Source organism: Pollicipes pollicipes, unplaced genomic scaffold (assembly GCF_011947565.3).
Source record: "Pollicipes pollicipes isolate AB1234 unplaced genomic scaffold, Ppol_2.1 Scaffold_7231;HRSCAF=8579_pilon_pilon_pilon, whole genome shotgun sequence".
Classification (NCBI taxonomy): Eukaryota; Metazoa; Arthropoda; class Thecostraca; order Pollicipedomorpha; family Pollicipedidae; genus Pollicipes; species Pollicipes pollicipes.
In genome coordinates, this window is record NW_023597034.1 from 41,272,778 (window position 1) to 41,292,305 (window position 19,528).

General features: G+C 56.3%; 2 protein-coding genes across 2 annotated transcripts; both read right to left on the minus strand.

The window, feature by feature from the left end:
• Positions 1-967: 967 nt before the first annotated feature.
• Positions 968-7,728, minus strand: LOC119109723 (sulfotransferase family cytosolic 1B member 1-like). The gene is made up of 3 exons (XM_037233464.1): positions 7,585-7,728; positions 4,532-4,655; positions 968-3,320 (listed from the first exon to the last, which is right to left on the minus strand). The coding sequence occupies exons 2-3, from the start codon at positions 4,640-4,642 to the stop codon at positions 2,790-2,792; spliced, it is 642 nt and encodes a 213-aa protein (XP_037089359.1). The 5' UTR covers positions 4,643-4,655; positions 7,585-7,728; the 3' UTR covers positions 968-2,789.
• Positions 7,729-16,380: 8,652 nt separating this feature from the next.
• LOC119110352 (cobalamin trafficking protein CblD-like) lies at positions 16,381-19,314 on the minus strand. Its single transcript, XM_037234133.1, has 5 exons — positions 19,302-19,314; positions 18,283-18,403; positions 17,702-17,838; positions 17,011-17,263; positions 16,381-16,501 (listed from the first exon to the last, which is right to left on the minus strand). Exons 1-5 carry the CDS (start codon positions 19,305-19,307, stop codon positions 16,416-16,418), a joined length of 603 nt encoding a protein of 200 aa, XP_037090028.1. The 5' UTR covers positions 19,308-19,314; the 3' UTR covers positions 16,381-16,415.
• Positions 19,315-19,528: the final 214 nt, after the last annotated feature.

Consider the following 19,528-nt stretch of genomic DNA (forward strand, 5'->3'; position numbering starts at 1 on the left):
TGACAAAAGCGCATGAGCAGTGTGCCTCCCAGCCCGTCCTCCTGACGCCGCCCGTGCGCCGGGACCACACGGCGGCAGCGGTAGCCCCTCGGCGCCCCGCTGCGCGACCGCCGCGTGACAGGAGAGTGGGGGGGGGGGGGGGGGTCGTATCGCACCGTTATCGGATGCCAGGGAGGGTGACGACAGTGGCCCACGTGCGTTTCCATGCTGGCTGTCGTCAGGCCTTCCCCATTCCCTGCCCTCACACGTGTACGTGAATTACGTAAACGTCCCGGCAGCGTCTGTGGTGGCGCACGAAATAAGGCCAAGTCTCGATGACTCTGCGCATGAACATTGCGGAAGAGTTGGTCCGTCCCAGGAGTGATTCCAGATGGCATGGATTGGATTCCAGATTCCAGATGATTCCAGTCATGCCACTTCTAGAACTTACAGAGGGAGCGCTCGGGAACGCGCCGTCGGTAATGGACGCGCGCGGTTTCATGCGGCGGCGTTCGTCAGGTTTGTGCAAGAGTTCTGAGTCGTTCGGTCTCTTCAATTTCGACTAGTTCATCTTCGTCAAGTGTAGGGAAGGAATCGATTCCAGAATCAACCACAGTTGGGTGAAGGTGAAAATCGATTCAGTGAAACTTTACAGACCGAAGCGGAGACTGTATTGGAGTGTTTGGACCCATTCTATGCATTAACACCCGCGTAAACATACCCAGCGATGCAAATTCTTAGCCCGGACAGTTTGCATATGCAGAAAACTGACACATGTACCCTGAAAACGTGCAAACTTATGAACTCCGTCATTGCCCCGCATCAGCCAATGCGCGAACCGCATTATGTTCCAGACAGTTGCACCAGAGCAGACATCACTCACTCAAAACCACTCCAGGAATCGAGCCGCATCATCCGCATCGGAAGCCTGAATCAGCTGATCCGAGAAGTATGCTCTGCTGGATCGAGGAGCGCGGAAATCAACTCATGAACCGAGCTTCTGTATTCGACAGCACTGAGGCGAAATCAGGCAGACGCCTGCTCGCATACATTGGTGTGGCCAGTGAAACTGAGTGCGACTGGGAAGTGCACTTGAGAACAGCCCAAAGAGAGCAGAACGCACTACAATAATGAACTGATCCCATCGTACCGGCGACGATTGCTCACGACACCATTCTCCACCACAAATTAGGGCTTCGGGTCACGCATGCGCGCTCGTGTCGGTCCAGGCGCGCCTCACGTATGATTGTCTGCATAGTGGGATGAAAGAACGCACCCCAAGTGACAGCCGATATTAAACCTAATTCCGACATATCAGTGCATAGTGGCCTCACAAATATGGGTCGGCATAGGAGCAAAGTACACCACCTAAAGCAATCACTTTTACGGCGAGACGAGCGGGCGGGTAACGGATACGTAGGACCAAGAAACAGCATCACCGAGAACTACATTACGCGCGTGATTCAGCGTCAGGAGCGGTTGAAAAACCAGTTCAGTCCGGATTTGTACTGCTCGGACCGGCTACGCGGGTGCTGTGCAGCGATTGGCTGGAAAGTTAGCTGGTAAACAGAACCATAGACATTTGCATGTGGCGAAGAGCGAGGGTCACGCAGCGCGATAACGACACATAGCCGGCTGGTCCGAGGGCTCACATGTGTTCACACGATAAACATACACCGTTCCGCTGGTGTTGACGCGCGCGTGACGATTTGTGGCGGGCGAAGTTTCTCGGAACGGTGTAATCGTTACCGGCGAAATTAATGACGACATGCCGCACATTGGGGCATCAAATGAGTGAGGACATGAAAACTGTGGGAGTCCTAAAAAAACAGACTCATATTTTGAGGAAAAACAAGTGAAAACCTAACACTTTGCATCTGCTTGTTATAAACGTGCCTGCGTTGTGAAGATGAAGGGGTGGAATTACACCTCTCCTTCTAACACGCCGAAAAGTGAAATCTGCGTATAATTTGCGATTATATGCTTTGGTAATGTGTGGTGTTTATAATATGCAATGTGGTGTTTATAAATGTGGTGGTTATAATATGGGATTATATGCTTTGGTAATGTGTGGTGTGCATATCAAATTATATGTTTTGGTAGTGTGTAGAGTATGCAAGATATATGTGATTATCACATCCGTTTACTCGCGGGTTCTCGATTCAAAAATTGCATCGATAGACATTTCAGTTCATGTAAAACAGAGCACAAACACTCCGCGCACCAGTTCGGAGCAGGGCTATCAAGCTTTTCCTAGATACGCCCAGGGAGATGCCCTCGTGTTGAAAATACCTTTTCCCCGTTCGTTAAAAAGCACGTGCTTGAGCCTGCTGTACTTCTGACGGACAATGTTCTGAGCTATTGTGCCTCTAAAGAGAAAGCGACGCTCACCCGCTTCTGTGCGAAGGTGTTGCAAATGAAGGTCCCGTAAGCGCAATGTTATGTGGAACACAGGCTGGTTTAACAATGTTGTTAGCTGAGCTGGCTCTTCAGTGGCCATGCGATTTTGCCTATGCACGCATACTCGATGTTCATCAATGAGCTCGCCCACACGGGGGCGCAGCCAATTTTGGCAATGTGTGTGTGTAGGGGGGGGGGGAGACACAGCTGACAAAGGGCCCTTCCTTCTGAAAGCTCCCCCCCCCCCCACACACACACATGCACATACAAAAGAAATTATCGCATTGGCCCGCTTGCACAAGCGGCGCTGCGCCGCTGCGCCGCTTGTGCCACCACATGCCGCTTGCACGTGATTTCGGCACGCTGTGGTGCCGTGAACCCCGCTTCGAACGGCGCGGTCGCTGTACGGACTACTGCTGCCGTGCCTCGGCAACAAATGTGAGCCCAGTGCCGTGTAGGTTTTCCTCCATCCAGCGGTCCATCTCCTGCGACGTTTCGTCGCTCAGATGGTTCTTCCAGTCGCCCGTCTGACCCTTTCTCATGAAGGACAGACGCTCACCGTCTGCTCCCTCTTGTCCCTTGATCCTGTCCTCTTTGTTGACCCACTTGTTCTTCCGCATGCTCTCGAAGCTAAGGTGGTGCTGCAGCCTGTCCAGCTGCTCGGCCGTCAGTTTCTTACCCAGGAACTCGGCCGTTCGCTCGATGACGGCTCGCAGATCCCGCTTCATCTCCTCGAATGTGAGGAACAGCATGTTGGGGTGCTGCCGCTGGCGCCACGCCTGCAGCACGTTTGGGAAGAACGGCAAGCAGACCATCTTTCCTTCGTTGTACAGCGTGACGAAGTCTTCAATGGTCGTCTCGGGGCTCAGTGTGCTGTCTGACATCAACATCTTGTAGTAGGAGACGCACGCATCCTTCGGGTTTCGCGCCACGTAGATAACCCGGAGAAAGACGGAGGATGGTGTTACCGTTGTCAATCCCACTTTCTGGCTGGCAGCGGGTGTCATTACTGCATTTACTCGATGACAGGCGGTTTCGAATGATCACTGCTCCCTCTTATGATGCTTCCCATACTGAATGGTCACTGCTCCCTCCCATAATACTTCCGATACTGAATGGGCAATGCTCCCTCCTATAATGCTTCCAATATTGAATGGGCACTGCTCTCTACCAGATCATTTGCCCGCCCTGGTGACGGCCTCCCGGAGCGCACACGAAATCGCGTGGACTCTATTACGACCGTGGGACTTGGAGACGAGGAACCGGTCTCTGAACCACCTTTGGAACCGGTCACTGACGTGAAACTTAAAATGCGCAAATAAATACATACTTGACATACGTACGTAAAAACGAGCCTTTCAGAACTAACTGAGCTTAGATCAGTCGATTTAGAGGTGCACTAGCTGTGGATACGGGCCTCGTGAAACAAGGCATCTGGATTATACCTGGCACCCGGGATCGTGCGTAACAGGCAACTAGGTTATTAAGGAGACTGCAGGCAGCACGTTGTAATTTTTGAAAGCTACTGCAATTACATGGGTCATAGTTGCGTGCCGCGTGATGACTTCCGTAATCTTGAGCAGAAATTAGGAAACCATGTGCATTCAGAATATGTTATTTCCTTTTGCGACTTCAAAGAAAACTTAGGAGAATGGCTCTGAACGGTTGATGAGTTGGACGGACTGAGAACGCATCATGGGCGGGCTTGTCCAGGCCTCTCTCAGTCCGGGCGGGTCGAGTAAGGCAAAAATCCTGTCCGTGAAAACCTCTACGATATCGGCGGTCATGCCTTACTTACATGGCCAGACTACTCGTCCACATCTTGTACACGTGGACCAGACTACTCGTCCACATCTTGCACGTTTAGACCAGACCGCTGGCCCACATCTTGTACACGTGCACGAGACCACTCGTCTGCATCTTGCACACATGGACCAGGCTACTCGTCCACATTTTGTTCACGTGGACCAGACACCGCGCCCGCATCATGCACATGAGGCCGAAGACTGCACGGCGCACACGAGCACCTTGCACTATAAACCTTGAGGCACTTGGCATGATTGGCCGTACTTTGCACGCGCGATTGTACCTCACCCAATGCCTCGCGGGCGTGGCCGTCGCGTGCATGCGCTGCTGGAGTGGCCGGCCGTACCTTGCACGTGTCGAGCAGGCCGGGCGGGCAGAGGCTGAGCGGCAGGTGGGTGTTCACGAGCCGAGGGCGCGGCCTGCCGTCGATCGGCTGCAGCAGCCGGCGGCACGGCATCGCTGCCCTGCTGCTGCGCCGCCTGCCGCCAGCCGGGCGACATTATTGCGAGCGGCATCCAGGAAGTGCGTCCGGTCCGGCGCCAGGTACGACTGCGCCCCGGCGAAGTCGCAGTCGTGCTGGATCAGCCAGGCCATCTCCGCCGCCCAGTGGGTGCCTGCCGGCGCGGCAGCTGGTTGCATTAGGCTGGGATGTGTTTTGCTGCTTGGAGGGGGGGGGGGGGGGGGGCAGGAAGATAGCTTATTACCGACAAATTTTTGCAACGCTTTACTGAAATGACTTGCTTTTGTACTCCATATTGGTTGATTATACTTTACCACATTTTCAGACATTTTCTCTCAAGTGTGCACTTTTTTGGTCAGCAGGAGTGTTGCCAGGTCTGCGAGGGTGCTGGAAATGCCCTTTGTTGTCCTTTTCTTGCTCATTCCCGGCTATTTTCACTCACATGGTAGCATTCTCATCAGCTGCTAGGTTGTCCATTCGAAAGCCGCCCATGCCCTGGGAAATGGTGAAGGCTACATGTGTGACTCCTCACCGCAGTCCGCCCTTATCCCCGTCTGGATGTGCGCCGTTGTTTTCCAGTAGTAGTGGCCTTTGCTTACATTTAAGTTAACATTTTCGTTTCTCCAATCTGTTAAACTCCGTGCACATTTCTCAAAAACATTGTTGGATGCTGCATGTAAGAAATGAATCAAAATTAGCCCCAAGGTCGTGGTGAAGTTCACATGACGGTTGGCCAATTTATTTAGGCCATTTTCCACCGGCCTACTTGAGGTGACTTCCTCTGTCTCGCTAAGAAATTTAACTAAAGCCGAGGCGTGAAATTCAATATTTCTTTAACGTCAAAATGTTGCTGTTCAATCGCTCAGCCGCCACCGGGGAGTGTTTTAAAGGCATCGCGGGGCGTTTCCATAACAATTGAATTAGTCCCAGAAAGAGATAGTTGAGGGTGGTAAAAGTCCGACGGTAGCAGCAACTCTCTGGAAGTGGTTGATGGTGTTGTGTAACTGTTATAGTGATGATGAAGTCAGTAGTGCGTATTTTAGCAGCACACAACAGCCTCGATGCTCATTTTCTTTGGATAGGCATTGAGAACTGCCTACGTCCTGAACCCAAATAATTACCAAGATAGCGGATTTGGGGATTAGAGGTGTAGCTGTAACAGTGTTTTGACTTAGTGCAGCTGAAATAAACGTAAGCGGTTTCATTCTATTTGGGGCAAGACACCCATACCGAGTAACCGTAACCCATACAATCCTTTTGCCTAAAACGACGAAACGCGCATGCGCAATACGTCTCACCCAAAGATTTTGCAGCCAACAACTCCGAACGCAACGCTTTACAGATTGAGTAAGAAATATACCATTTCAGTCAAAGGCATCCAGATGTTTGCTTGGTGATAATAGACCGCACAATAGGGTACCGGATTCAGTACGCAGTCACGCATACATTTTGTGAAGAGGTCTCACACTACAAAAAAGTTAAAAACAATCAGAATTGGACGTGAATAGGTGTAAATTTTGGATGGTACGAGCCCCATAAAATACCACAACACAAGTAGAGTAACGAAAATTGAGCCTTTTATGTACGACGAACGAGAAACGCCACCTCGAAAATGAAGAAATGCCCTGGCGCACGAGAAATCATCACCCCTTTTTGGGATGGGGTATGATCGTTATGGGCCTTAGACTTTGCTTTTTCTGGGCTTGATGATGATTGGCGTTATAGGGCGCGCCGACAGTGTTGAAGTGAGAAGGAAGAGTGCTGATTAGTGGGAGCGGCGAGACTGATACCAGTGTACAGCTCGTGTTAGTCTGAGGCGAGCCTGGTGGCGGTGATTGGGACACTGTTCGGGGGGGGGGGGCACGCCTTTGCCCCCCCCCCCCGGCAACACCTCTGGTTCGGAGCAAAATTGTGCTCGAAATCACGACTGATTGAAATGTTGCAATATTAAAGCAATAACTTGAAAGGTGAGTCCGGCATAACGGGCAACAGCCACGTGCAACTCCGAGACCACGCGGGCGTGCGGACAGCGGAAGCGAGAGGCGGTCGGGTGCAGCCGGCAGGCGGGTGCGCGGGCGTCTCCGTTAGCATCACGCGTCGGCGCAGAACGCTCGCACCGCCCTGTGTGTGGGAGCTCCGACTAGCCTCGGCCCCGGCCGGGACACCCTGGTCTGGCCGACGCAGCATCGCGGCTTTGTGTGACCGGTCCGTGGCCCAGTGGCGTGGGCCGGAAAATGGCTGCGCTTCGGCGAAATGTTGTCACAGGGCGTGCTCTGTCCTACATCGGCTGTTGTCGTCCAGGGTGGCGCGTTTATCAGAGACGAGCGCGCGAGATAACTGGAGCGCGGGCCTGATTGTGGGAGCGAGCGGCAGTTGGCCACCCAGCGAACTGCCGCTCGCTATTTTCATAAATTGCCCTAGAATCGCTCAGCCGCCACCGGGAGTGGTTTAAAGGCATGGCGTGGTTGAACATTGCTTGACCAGCGAACAATGTGCGAGGTTCGCACGAGGTTCAGCTAGGCGACTGGTACGAGGTACGCGCCGGTTGGTATAGGAGGCTGGAGTAGAGCACCACCAAGGCTTCCACTGTGTCTTGGCATCCCACGTCGGTTCCAGAAGTTCTGCCCGTTAGCACGGTACGTATCCGTGGCGCTTACGACAACAATGACAAAGTATCCCGGTGGGAAGGAAGTATCTCGAAATCGGACGTTTTTTTAGTAGGCAGACTAACTAAAATGCCGCCGTTTTCGTGTTGCCGCCAGCCTGCATAGGTGCCAGGCTGAGCGCCTGTAATCGGCCGTCAGCTGTGATCCTTGCGCGACCCTGAAAACACACAGCTTAAGAGCTTCACGTCGTGGTTGACGCAAGCTGCGGCGGCTGCTCAGGCCCGACTGCGCCCGGGACCGGTCCCGGCCCGAGCCCGCCCCGCCCCCACTCACCGCACTTGGGCGACGCCAACACCCAGAGGTCGTCGGCGTGCAGCGGCGTGCGCCGACAGCGCTCCAGCACGGGCAGCGCGTCGGCGCTGTACACGGCACCGTCCGGTCCGAAGCGCGCCAGGCCGTGCTCGCGGTACGCCGGCAGCGCCGCGTACAGCAGCGCGGCACCGGCACCTCGGAGCGCGGCACCGGCTCCGGCTGCCACGGCAGCGCCATCGCCTCCGTCGGCTGCGCGACAGACACTGACATTCGCCGCCGCCGCTGCTGCCGGTTGTGTTGGCCGGGAATGCGCGTAGAGCGAGCGGAGCGGGGAACGATAGGCCGGTCGACTCAAGGCCGTGTCCTGTGCGGTCAACAGAGGCGCACCTGAGGTGGGGCGTAGGATGCCGTTGCCCCGCCGTGAGCGAAGAGAGAGAGAGAGAGAGAGAGAGAGAGAGAGAGAGAGAGAGAGAGAGAGAGAGAGAGAGAGAGAGAGAGAGAGAGAGAGAGAGAGAGAGAGAGAGAGAGAGAGAGAGAGAGAGAGAGAGAGAGAGAGAGAGAGAGAGAGAGAGAGAGAGAGAGAGAGAGACCCGCCCGGCCCCGGCCGCCGTCCCGAGACGCGCGGCCCCTCCCCTGGCCGGCCGGCGGCCGCGTGCAGTCGCGGCAAGTGTTCGTCCTGGCCCCGGCCGCCCGGCGGCCCCGTGCACCCGCCCCAAGTGTTTCATCCGATTGGCAGCCGGAGGCGCGGATCGATGTGCCGATGTGAGGTGTCTCGGCGCTGTCTGTAAAGCCGGCAGGCGGGAGTCAGATGGAGAGCTAGTCCGGCAAGTGGGTGCGCACACCGGCTGCAGGTGTCCCAGGAGCGCGCGTGTAGCGTGTGGGCGTGTGGTAGATCTAGCTGCATAAGCTATCGCCGTTAGATGGATAATTTATATGTGTTTCTGGACGGCCGGCGGTGGTATTTTAAATCGGTGGTAGCTGGCCATCACAGACCTACCACAGTAAGACATGGTATCTGATGCGTTGTTCATGCAGAGCGCTTTGTGTGGTTTAGAATGGGACTAGCTGTGATCTTGCCGTTATACCTGAATACTGTTCGCCGCGCAGTGGCCAGTTGTTTTGTTCCGTTGCTCGATCTACCCCCCAATAAATAATCCCCACCAGCTGTCTGTCGTATAACACGTCAGAGGTCACCCAAAATGAGTTCTCGCAGCACGGCGTCCCGCGTTAGACAGAGAGCCTGGTGCGTTTCGTTTCCCACATGAGCAGGGCTATGCTCTGAGCCCGACTCGATGCGAAGCTGGCTCAATCATACAACGTGTGGGGCAGTCGGACCTCCCGTGTAATATAATCCCAGTGGAGCTCGAGGTGGTTTGGGTCAGTCTAGCGCTGCTCCCTGCTCCTGCCACGAGGCTGCATCATGCTTGCTGCTGTCGTTGACAGCACACATGGGTTTCGAGCAGGGCGCAGGCTGAGCCGGCAACATGACCCAGGCTGAGCTTATGCCACTGGCGCGAGGGGCGGTCGTGCGTTTGCTGGCGTTGACGCCCGGACGGCTTGGCGCCCTGTCGCCGCCGTCTGCAGGCTGCACTTCAGGTCCGCGGGCAGGCGAGGTAGCACTCGGCGCGTCACCACATGCCCTCGAGTTCGCGAGACTATTCAGCACGTCGCCACATGCCCTCGCGTTCATAAGACTGCACGTCACTGCGCGAACGCGGCGCGGTGCAGGTGGTAGTGACTTGCGCTCACGGATGTCGATATGCATTTTTTGGGTGGGCTTCTGCCCCCCGCCCTCCCAAATATCCAATTTGCCCCGCCCCCAACAACGATGAGCTTACCCCTCCCCCACATTTCCAGTTTACTCCACGCCCAACAACGGTGAGTTAGGGCTGCCCCCGCCACCCCCCCCCCCCCCCCCTACCTCCCAGAACCGAAGTGGTAGCAGAACAGTTTCTCTGATTGGTTTCACAGGTAAGAGGAACAAAGGGCGACGCACTGCCCAGCGAGGGACCTGCATTTGCAAGGAACGCAGATTCGGCGTGGGCCGTGTTCGAGACGCCCGCAGAGGGCCCGGAGGGCCTCTCGTGACCGAGATCAAATGCTTGATTTGAGGACACGGGGGGCTGTCTGTGGGTCACGTGAAGGGCCCTACCGCCCGGAATGGGCCCTCAAATGTCAGTCAGACGGTTTATTGCACCGATTGAGGACCCCTGAAACATTCAGGGCCTCTAGTTCGATCGGAGATCACTTACACCGAACTGCCCGCTCCGTGTCGGTCTGAACCTTGAGAGCCAACTTCCCAGGCAGGGACGAAACCCGCACGCGATTAGCATTGGTCGGGAGTTTGGGGCCCCTGAATCAGTGAGAGTTAATTTGACGATCAGGGGCCCACAGTGCCTAACAGGGGGTTCTGTGTCGGCAAGGAGCGCTGAGTTGGCCAGGAGAACGTGTGCTGAACAGGGATAGGGACGGGACACCGAATGCCGGAGGGCCTCTTACATTGATCGGGGCCCTCTGACAATGAAGGGATATATGATAACTTATGATGAGGGTTCCTAAAGAGACAATGTAAAGACCCTGTGATAGTCACGACCCCAGTACCAAACCGGGTCGTCAATCCCATTTCAGCCAAGGACCGTCGAGCTGGGGTCTCTGTGCCAGTTGTTTGACCACCTGTGGCGATGAGGTGTCTTGTTGCGTCAATAAGGGCTTTTACGCCGATACGGGGCCAAACACCTTGAGTTCAGGGGGCCTCCGGCGTCAGGCAGACGACTGATGTATGATTGGCCCCCCTAAAGGCTTCCATATCGACCAGGGAACATCGCCCCTTTACCGCCGGCGTCACAGGCCGGCAGGCACCCCGCGCTGTAACGGAACGGCTCCTTAGTCCCTGAACGGAAAAAGAATATGCACCCAGCGTTTTACCTCCTGGGCCTCTGCTCCGGAAAAGGTAAGGGGTTTGCGCAGTGCCAATAAAAAGTTTTCAGCCCGCGCGCTCGCAATTTTAGGAACATAGACACCGATGGCCGGAGTTCGCAGTGTCCATGAACTCAGGTGCCGTCAGCGGCCGCAGCTTAAGGGCGAGTTCCACATTTGTGTGGGGTTTTAAACTGAAAAGCCATATTGAAAGCCTTTCGATGCAGTTTACGGCCCTGTCTTTTAAGACCTAAACTTCGTTGGTTCCTGAGCTTAAAGGCCGCAAACATGTGGGCGAGTAACTTTGGAGGGGTGTTCCAGTCACCTTGGCACTCATGGCGGCATAATAACGTCATTCAAATTCGGCCGTTCCATTAGCCATGTGGCGATCAAAGCCAAGAAAAAATGTGATGGTCGAGTCGTTCATTAGTGGCGTTTATGAGCAGGATTTCTAGATATCACTAGCTCTCGTCCACTACTCCGTCCACTAGCCGTCCACTAGCTCTCAGTCAATGTTGTACTGGGTGCGATGACATGATCAAACAATGACGCATCCAGGAGCATATTTTCTAAGCAGAAAAATCGTGTTGTCTATTGCAGTCTGTTTTACTTAAAAGCATACCAATAGTTATATGGGAAGCTCGTTTCATGATATCTGATGCTTGCTTCAATGCCATTAAATGTGAAACATTCCATTTAATACCGTACAACGGATGCCCGGCGAGGGGAACAAAATAATGCTCCCGAATTTTTTGTTTCAAACTCATTCGGAACCGTGCAAAAATTAAGCTGGACTTGTAATTTAACCGCACAATTTTGGTATTGTCCTCTCAAAAGCAACAAAAGTACGAAAATAGAGGTTCTATCTTTACTTGTCTAGTTCCAGCAAGAATCCAGCACCGGTTCACGGTACTGCACTAATCCATTCCTTTCCGCTAATTTGCTTCTCTTGTGAATCTAAAATGAAAGGCACAGGTGAAACATGGTATTGGGTTGGCACGGGCGAAACATGCTATTGGGTTACCTTCAAAGTATACAGATAGAAATCCTTGTCGCTTAAAGGTACTTCTTTCAAAAACGATATCGTATTTGTCCGCTCGGTGACTGGCATCCCGTATTAACCGCAGTCCAACAAAGCACGGCCTACGGAGACTGCAACGCCGGGCTTCGAGATGTTTATTCCAAGATTTGCGAGCGTTCATGGTCAAAACTATCATGCTATTTTTTTTTAGATTTTCGATATTCTCAGAGGTTGAACATTCCTAGTCGAGCATGGGTTGACGATGACGACACAAATGTACTATTCCATTTCAACATACAAGCTACATTTACCATCACTTACGTCCACAAAGCTCTGCACAAATCAGAAAAAAATCGACGCAGCTAAAATGCTTACTGCACCGTTGCATCATGACAAGTGCCGTCGGTTTGCTCTATGTAATCATCAGATGCTTGATTCCTTCAGTTCATCGACCCTCAAGATATAAGCAGAAAAGCATCTTTCGATGGGTTTTGGCTTCTGTTTCAGTAGAAGACAAATCTTGAAATATAACGAGCCAAATCTTGCCTCAAAGTCAAAGTGGGTCAATACGATAATTTTGCACACATTCATGCACATTCACAATGCACACACACATTGCACACAATTTGCACACATTCATCGATAGATTGCGGAGTGGCTGTGAAGAAAGGTTCCCATACTCTCTATAAAGCGGTCCCAATTTCACCGGATGCGTACCAGGCATAGGAGATCACAGCTAACCGCGGAGTGGCCCTCGCCCTCGCCAGGAAAGGGGGCAAAGCGCAGTCTGTCGTGTCCAAACGCGCGCTGTTACGGCGCCAGAGGCTGAACTCTGATCATCCGCCCCCCCCCGCCCCTCCCTCGCAGACGGGCACGCTGACAGAGGACGGCCTGAGCATGTGGGGCGTGGTGCCGTGCTCTCCGGCCGGCTTCACGCCGCCCGAGCGGCATGTGCCGGCCCTCAGCGACCGCAGCGAGCTGAAGGTGGCGCTCGCCGCCTGCCACGGCCTCACGCGGCTGGCCGGCCAGCTGATCGGGGACCCGCTCGATGTCAAGATGTTCGAGGCCACCGACTGGGTGAGTACGGCGGCGGTGGCCTGCTCCGCGCGGCACCCGACGCAGCCGGGCGGCCGATCTGGCGGAGACGTGACCGGGACCCGGCCCGTCGCTGGCGGCTGCCGTTAGCATCCGGCCAAGAGGGACTGGTGGTGGGCAAACGAAGATCAGAAGGCAGCATTTATGGGGTGTGGATGTGTAACCCACATGGGGTAATCAATGAATATACATACATTTAGTTCATGCAATCAAGTGGTTAATTTTGAGACGTCAGAAGAGTGGAACTCAATCTGTGCTGTTAGTCCACTCTTAAGCCGCCTCCCAGCAAACCGTGCGCAACTAAATACACGACGCAACTGTACAAAACCTCGGCTACACAAACCGACCGTGCCATCTGTCGCAGCTGGTTGCTCCAGCCACTGCGAGACAAAGCGGAGTTATTGATCAGCTGATCGGTCAGTTGATGGATGCTCACATGAGATCACAGCAGAAACAACGGCAGAAACCTTTGCTGATGTGGCACGTGTTTTGATATTTTCTGGCAGATTGCACACTATAATTTATGCGTGCTTACCAACGTTGCGATGATGGGCAGTGGAACAAGACGAATTTCTCACGTGTAGCAAGACTCGGTTGTTGCGGGAGAGGATCGCGAACAAATGAACGTCATTGAAACGAAGGTCGTAACAATTCACGTTCACTAAGGCCTTGTTGTGTCCACGATTGTATCACTCACGCTGCCTTCACTTCGCTTGTTCACCCCCCAACCTTAAACTTTACCCTTCGGTCGGTCCAGCTTCGTATGTTGTGTCTGACGAGACGAAAATGGTTTTCAACACAACACTATATCTGTCACATTCCATACCTGTGTAAGCTGCCGCCCTTGCTTCACTCATGGGCGCTGTATGATCATTTGCACTCGACGCGGCCTAAAAACTCTTAATCTTCACCATCATCATCCCAAAATATTATTCCATCCTCACCCACCTTTGTCATACTTAATGATAAAACGTATAACATGGAAGGATTATACTACGCAGGATAAAAACATTCAGCATTTACAAGTACTTGTTGATGGAAGTACTGGATAAGGCCGGACGTTGTGTTGGGATGGGCAAGAGCTTCATCAAATCAAGTCAAATAGCTCCGAAGTCTGGGGCGGTGACAGCATCATCATCGGCGTGATCTCCTCAGTGCAGATCCTTGGGGGGGGGGGGGGGGGGCGGCGCTGCGCCGCTTGCCGCTTGTGCCATTACATGCGCTGCGCAACAACTGGCACAGAGACCCCAGTTCGACGGCCCTTGGCTGGAATGGGATGGACGACCCGGTTTGGTACTGGGGTCGTGACTAACACAGGGTCTTTCCATTGTCTCTTTAGGTACCCTCATCATCAGTTATCATATATCCATTCATTGTCAGAGGGCCCCGATCAATGTAAGAGGCCCTCTGGCATTCGGTGTCCCGTCCCTATCCCTGTTCAGCAAACGTTCTCCTGGCCAACTCAGCGCTTCTTGCCGACACAGAACCACCTGTTAGGCTCTCTGGGCCCCTGATCGTCAAATTATCTCTCACTGATTCAGGGGCCCCAAACTCCCGACCAATGCTAATCGCGTGCGGGTCTCGTCCCTGCTTGGGAAGTTGGCTCCCAGGGTTCAGACCGACACGGAACGGGCAGTTCGGTGTAAGTGATCTCCGATCGAACTAGAGGCCCTGAATGTTTCAGGGGTCCTCATTCGATGCAAGAAGCCGTCTGACTGACATTTGAGGGCCCATTCCGGGCGGTAGGGCCCTTCATGTGACCCACAGACAGCCCCCCGTGTCCTCAAATCAAGCATTTGATCTCGGTCACGAGAGGCCCTTCGGGCCCCCTGCGGGCGTCTTGAACGCCGCCCACGCCGAATCTGGGCCCCTTGCAAATACAGGACCCTTGTTGGGCAGTGCGGTGCCCTTTGTTCCTCTTACCTGTGAAACCAATCAGAGAAACGTTTTTTTACAATTGATGTAATTTTGAGCTTCCATTTTTATGTCCTGCTAGCATTTCGGCTATGGGAGGCGGGGGGCGCCCAAACTCACCGTTGTTAGGCGCCGGGTAAATTGCAAATTTGGGGAGGGGTAAACTCATCGTTGTTGGGGGCGGGGCAGCTTGGATATTTGGGAGGGCGGGGGGCAGAAGCCCACCCAAAAAATGCATATCGACATCCGTGAGCGCAAGTCACTACCACCTGCACCGCGCCGCGTTCGCGCAGTGACGTGCAGTCTTATGAACGCGAGGGCATGTGGCGACGTGCTGAATAGTCTCGCGAACTCGAGGGCATGTGGTGACGCGCCGAGTGTTACCTCGCCTGCTCGCGGACCTGTAATGCAGCCTGCAGACGGCGGCGACAGGGCGCCAAGCCGTCCGGGCGTCAACGCCAACAAACGCACGCCGCCCCTCGCACCGGTGGCATAAGCTCAGCCTGGGTCATGTTGCCGGCTCAGCCTGCGCCCTGCTCGAAACCAGTGTGTGCTGTCAACGACAGCGGCAAGCATGCTGCAGCCTCGCGAGAGGAGCAGGGAGCAGCGCTAGAATGACCCAAACCACCTCGAGCTCCACTGGGATTATGTTCCACGGGAGGTCCGACTGCTCCACACGTTGTATGATTGAGCCAGCTTCGCATTGAGTCGAGTTCAGAGCACAGCCCCGCTCATGTGGGAAACGAAACGCACCAGGCTCCCTGTTAGCACAGGACGCCGTGCTGTGAGAACTCATTCTGGGTGACCTCTGGCGTGTCATACGATAGGCGGCTGGTGGGGATTATTTATTTGGGGGTAGTTCGAGCAACGGAACAAAACAACTGGCCACTGAGTGGCGAACAGTATTCAGGTATAACGGCAAGATCACACCTAGTCCCATTCTAAACCACACAAAGCGCTCTGCATGAACAACGCATCAGATACCATGTCTTACCGTGGTAGGTCTGTGATGGCCAGTTATCACCGATTCAAAATACCACCACCGGCCGTCCAGAAACACATCTAAATTATCCATCTAACGGCGATAACTCATGCAGCTAGTTCTACCACACGCCCACACGCTTCACGCGCGCTCCTGGGACACCTGCAGCCGGTGCGCGCACCCACTTGCCGGACTAGCTCTCCATCTGACTCCCGCCTGCCGGCTTTACAGACAGCGCCCAGACACCTCACATCGGCACATCGATCCGCGCATCCGGCTGCCCACCGGATGAAACACTTGCGGCGACTGCACGGGGCCGCCGGCCTGCCAGGGAAGGGGCCGCGCGTCTCAGGATGGCGGCCGGGGCCGGGCGGCCGGGGCCAGGACGAACGCTTGCCGCGACTACACGCGGCCGCCGGCCGGCCAGGGGAGGGGCCGCGCGTCTCGGGACGGTGGCCGGGGCCGGGCGGGCGGGCGGTACAGGCGGCCCTGCTCCGCCCGATATGGCAGTGACGACACCGGCACCTGCGACCTACGACCTGGACCGGAGCCAGGCGGAGCCGTTGCCAGACGGTCGGACCCGAAGCCCCGATAGTCAAAGCCCACACTCAAAAAGTATCCGCGCCGCTGAGACGGCAGAAGCCGAGGCTCAAACCGCGCTAGCCGTGGTCCCGACGACGATGGCTTCCGTCCAGCCATCCGCCGACACGACCTCCAGTGCCAGGCCGGCCGCCGACCTCAGCACGCGCGGCCGCAGCCGCTCCCCCGACAAGCCGCACGTGTCGCCGTCCGGCGGCGAAAGACGGAACTACACGGCGCGGGAGCGCGCCCGGCGGCGGCGCGGCGGCCGGCGCCGGCGCCGGCGCGTCGCAGCGTCGCTCAACTCGCAGCAGACTCATGAGGAGCTCCCGGCCCAGCCGGCCACTAGCAGGGCGGCGCCGCCTCCTGGTACTGAGCTATCACTCCACCCAGGCGGGGGTCGTCCACGGCCGCGTCCGTGAACAGGCAGCCTGGCGACAAGGGACGATCGTCATCAGGCAGCAGGCGCCGGGAGGGCGCCGCGAGGTCACGTGCATCGACACGCTGGTGGTGACGTTTGAATATGCAGGTTGGATGTGTAGCTGAGTGTAAAACGTGCCACAAGCCAGAGATGTCAGATAACCACATGAAGTGGACTGCCAGGGTCTATCAAGTAACAGTGTCATTTCAGCATTTCAAAAGCGCACAACCAATTTTCGAACGGCCTCAGCAAACACATGGATAATCAGCAAATATTTGTTAACCGTCTCACAATCAGGCATCCACTCATAGCTGTTCAAGAACGTGTCTTACTGGTATCTCCAGTTACATAAGCCTACAACAACCATCCCTACTGATTCCCAGGAAGGCTGCAAAAGCCCGACCACGACATGCCAACAATGCCCACCCTCGCCAGCGATAGCCATCCCGTGACCCGGGCGTGCCGCGCGTCCCAGCCCGGGTGGACCGCCGAGCGCCGGCGCCCCCGCCCGCCTCTCACCGACGAACACGTGGCTGCCCCAAACGGCATGTCGGATGACCTTGCAGCAGCCCAGGTCTTCGATGGTGAAGCCGAGCCGCCCGAGCCGCTCGTCGGTCTCTACGAGCCGGTCCGCGTCGTCGTCGTCGTAGTCGGCGACGGCGGCGGCGGCCGGGGCGCCCAGGTGGGGCCGCCCCGAGCGCGGGTCCACCAGGTCTGCCCAGAAGCCCAGCCGACGCAGGCCCAGCGCCATGTCCTCGCCGACGGTCACGAACTGGCGGCGGCGGCGGCGCACGCGGGAAGACCGGCTCAGGTCAACGTAGGGGCCATCAACTGGTAGGGGTTGCATTCACACTGGCTGAAGCATGTGTCGTCATGGGTCTCGCAGATTGACCGCTGGCGCCTCGCCGTCCCAGTTCAAAGATATCTCAATATCGGCACCAGCGTCCTGCGCCAAGCAGACTGCACGCGTGCGCGGTCTCTTGCTTTAATCAATGCCGTTTTCACCAAAATAATGATCCCCCAATAACAATAGTATATGAACAGCCGGCGAAAAGCCAAGCACACCGAGCACACCATACACACCGCAAGACTAAGGCACCACTGAACACCGCGTGCACCACTCCGCGACCCGGCCCCTGCCCGACAGCGCCGGCGTCAGTAGTCGCAGTCGGCCGCCCGCAGCGTCCCTCCGGGCCGGCAGCGGCCTCACCTGCGCGGCCAGCTCGTCGCGCTCGGCCTCGGCCTGTTCGGACCAGGCGGCCATGTCGGCGTCGGTGCGCTGGCTGACCACCAGCACAGTCAGCCGGCCGGCCGTGATGTCGCGCTCGGCGAAGAGCGGCCCGAACTCTGACGGCGCGCGGCGGCGCAAGTCACGCCACACCGGCCGCGCAGCGGGCCGTCGGCCACGCGCCGGTCGGCGGGCTACTTGGGCGGGAAAGGAGCAGCCCATGGGCACGGCGGCACGACACGACTGCGCCACACGCAGGGAGCAATGGTCGCTTAGCTCCTTTGCAAGCTGTAGAAAACTAGCACCGGACTGAAAAAAATTACTGCACAGTGGCTAACAGCTCACATAGTGGTGCACTAAGCCAATAATTAGCAATGCAAGAGTGCTGTTCCCGCCTAGACGTACTGAACAGCCTGAACGACATCCGACCGCGACACCATCATAGACGTACTGGACAGCCTGAACAACATCTAACCGCGACGCCATCAGACAGAATTGTCCACCCGTCGCGTGCCTCTAGCGACCCCGACGCCGACGCCGGCCCGGTCGCCTGTGCTGCTCACCCTGCTTGAGCAGCTGGGGGCAGTCGTGTGCCTGCACCTCTAGTAGGACGGCGGCGGGCGGCGGCGGCGGGCCCGGCTCGGCTGGCCGGCCGCCCTGCCAGCTCAGGTACGAGGCCAGCACCTGCCGCCGGAGGTGAGTCAGACGGGTCAGACGCATAGCAGCGAGCCGCGCCGCGCCGGCGCCAACACACACAGGTCTTCGGCCCGGTGGACAAGCAGGCGTCGGTCTTGGAGCTTGGCTGCAACGGGGCCATCCTGTCCATACAGAACAATACCCCAACGGGACAACGACTAAACCGGACAACAGCAAGAACAAGACAAAACAGGACGATGCAGTTTAACGATGGTTCACGTGATGATAACGGACGGTATTGGGTCAAGTTGGCGTGAAGGGCGGAGCAGCTGCGGATCACGGCACGGTAACACCCCCACCGAGGTCTACGGCGGGTGCTCAGGTCGGCAACGGGACCTTATGAGGGCGTGAAAGCACACACGACCGGCGCGAGGAAGCCCGGCGTACGCACATAAGATGACACGATTGTTCGCCATTCAATCCACAAATTTCGGCTTTTCACTAACGAAACAATAATGCACATGTCAAGGAGCCAGCGAGGGAAGCGAGAAAACATCTTACATCATGCGCGATCTCGAATTACAGCCACTTACAAAGCAATGCACAGCGTAGAAACAAGGTAAAAACACGGAAACTGGCCCATTTGTTCACAGTCCACAGTTAACACTTTAAAGCAGCAACCATTTGAGTTTAACCATGCCCGGTAGCAGGCGTGACTAGCGGGATCGTAGCCCAGAGAAAGATCTACGTCAGGAAACACTCGCACAGCACAAGCAGGGCTCAAGAGCAGACAGCAGCTCCATGTGCGCGGCGGGTACATACAGGGAAGACATCCACTGCCGTACGCTCGACACCCGCTCCCGCCCCAGCGCCCCCCTCGCAGCCTGAGCCGGCGGCGCCGCCCCCAGCGAACCGCGCGTGGCCGGCGGGTCGCCCCGCCACTGACCGCCATGTGTCGATCCCGATACAGCTCGGCGGCCGCCTCGTTGCGCGCGCGGCGCGGCTGCGGCGTGGGCCGGGGTGGCGGTGGCGGCGGCGGCAGCGACGGGCTCAGCTCTTCGGCCAGGCCGACGGCGCCGGGCAGCGGCAGGCGCCGGTCCGTGTCGCCCAGCAGGTCGCTGGCAGGCGACGGCCGCAGCTGGCGCACTGTCGCACGCCGCGCACAGAGTCAGA

Excerpts from the sequence above, each read along its gene's own strand:
- LOC119109723 (XM_037233464.1), bottom strand. The coding sequence starts at position 4,642 with ATGCCGTGCCGCCGGCTGCTGCAGCCGATCGACGGCAGGCCGCGCCCT. Across the intron at positions 3,321-4,531 it reads GCCTGCTCGACACGTGCAAG|GTTATCTACGTGGCGCGAAA; the intron begins GTACGGCCGGCC and ends GTCTTTCTCCGG.
- LOC119110352 (XM_037234133.1), bottom strand. Across the intron at positions 17,839-18,282 it reads CCCCCAGCTGCTCAAGCAGG|AGTTCGGGCCGCTCTTCGCC; the intron begins GTGAGCAGCACA and ends GCGCGCCGTCAG. Across the intron at positions 17,264-17,701 it reads GCGACGAGCTGGCCGCGCAG|TTCGTGACCGTCGGCGAGGA; the intron begins GTGAGGCCGCTG and ends CGCCGCCGCCAG.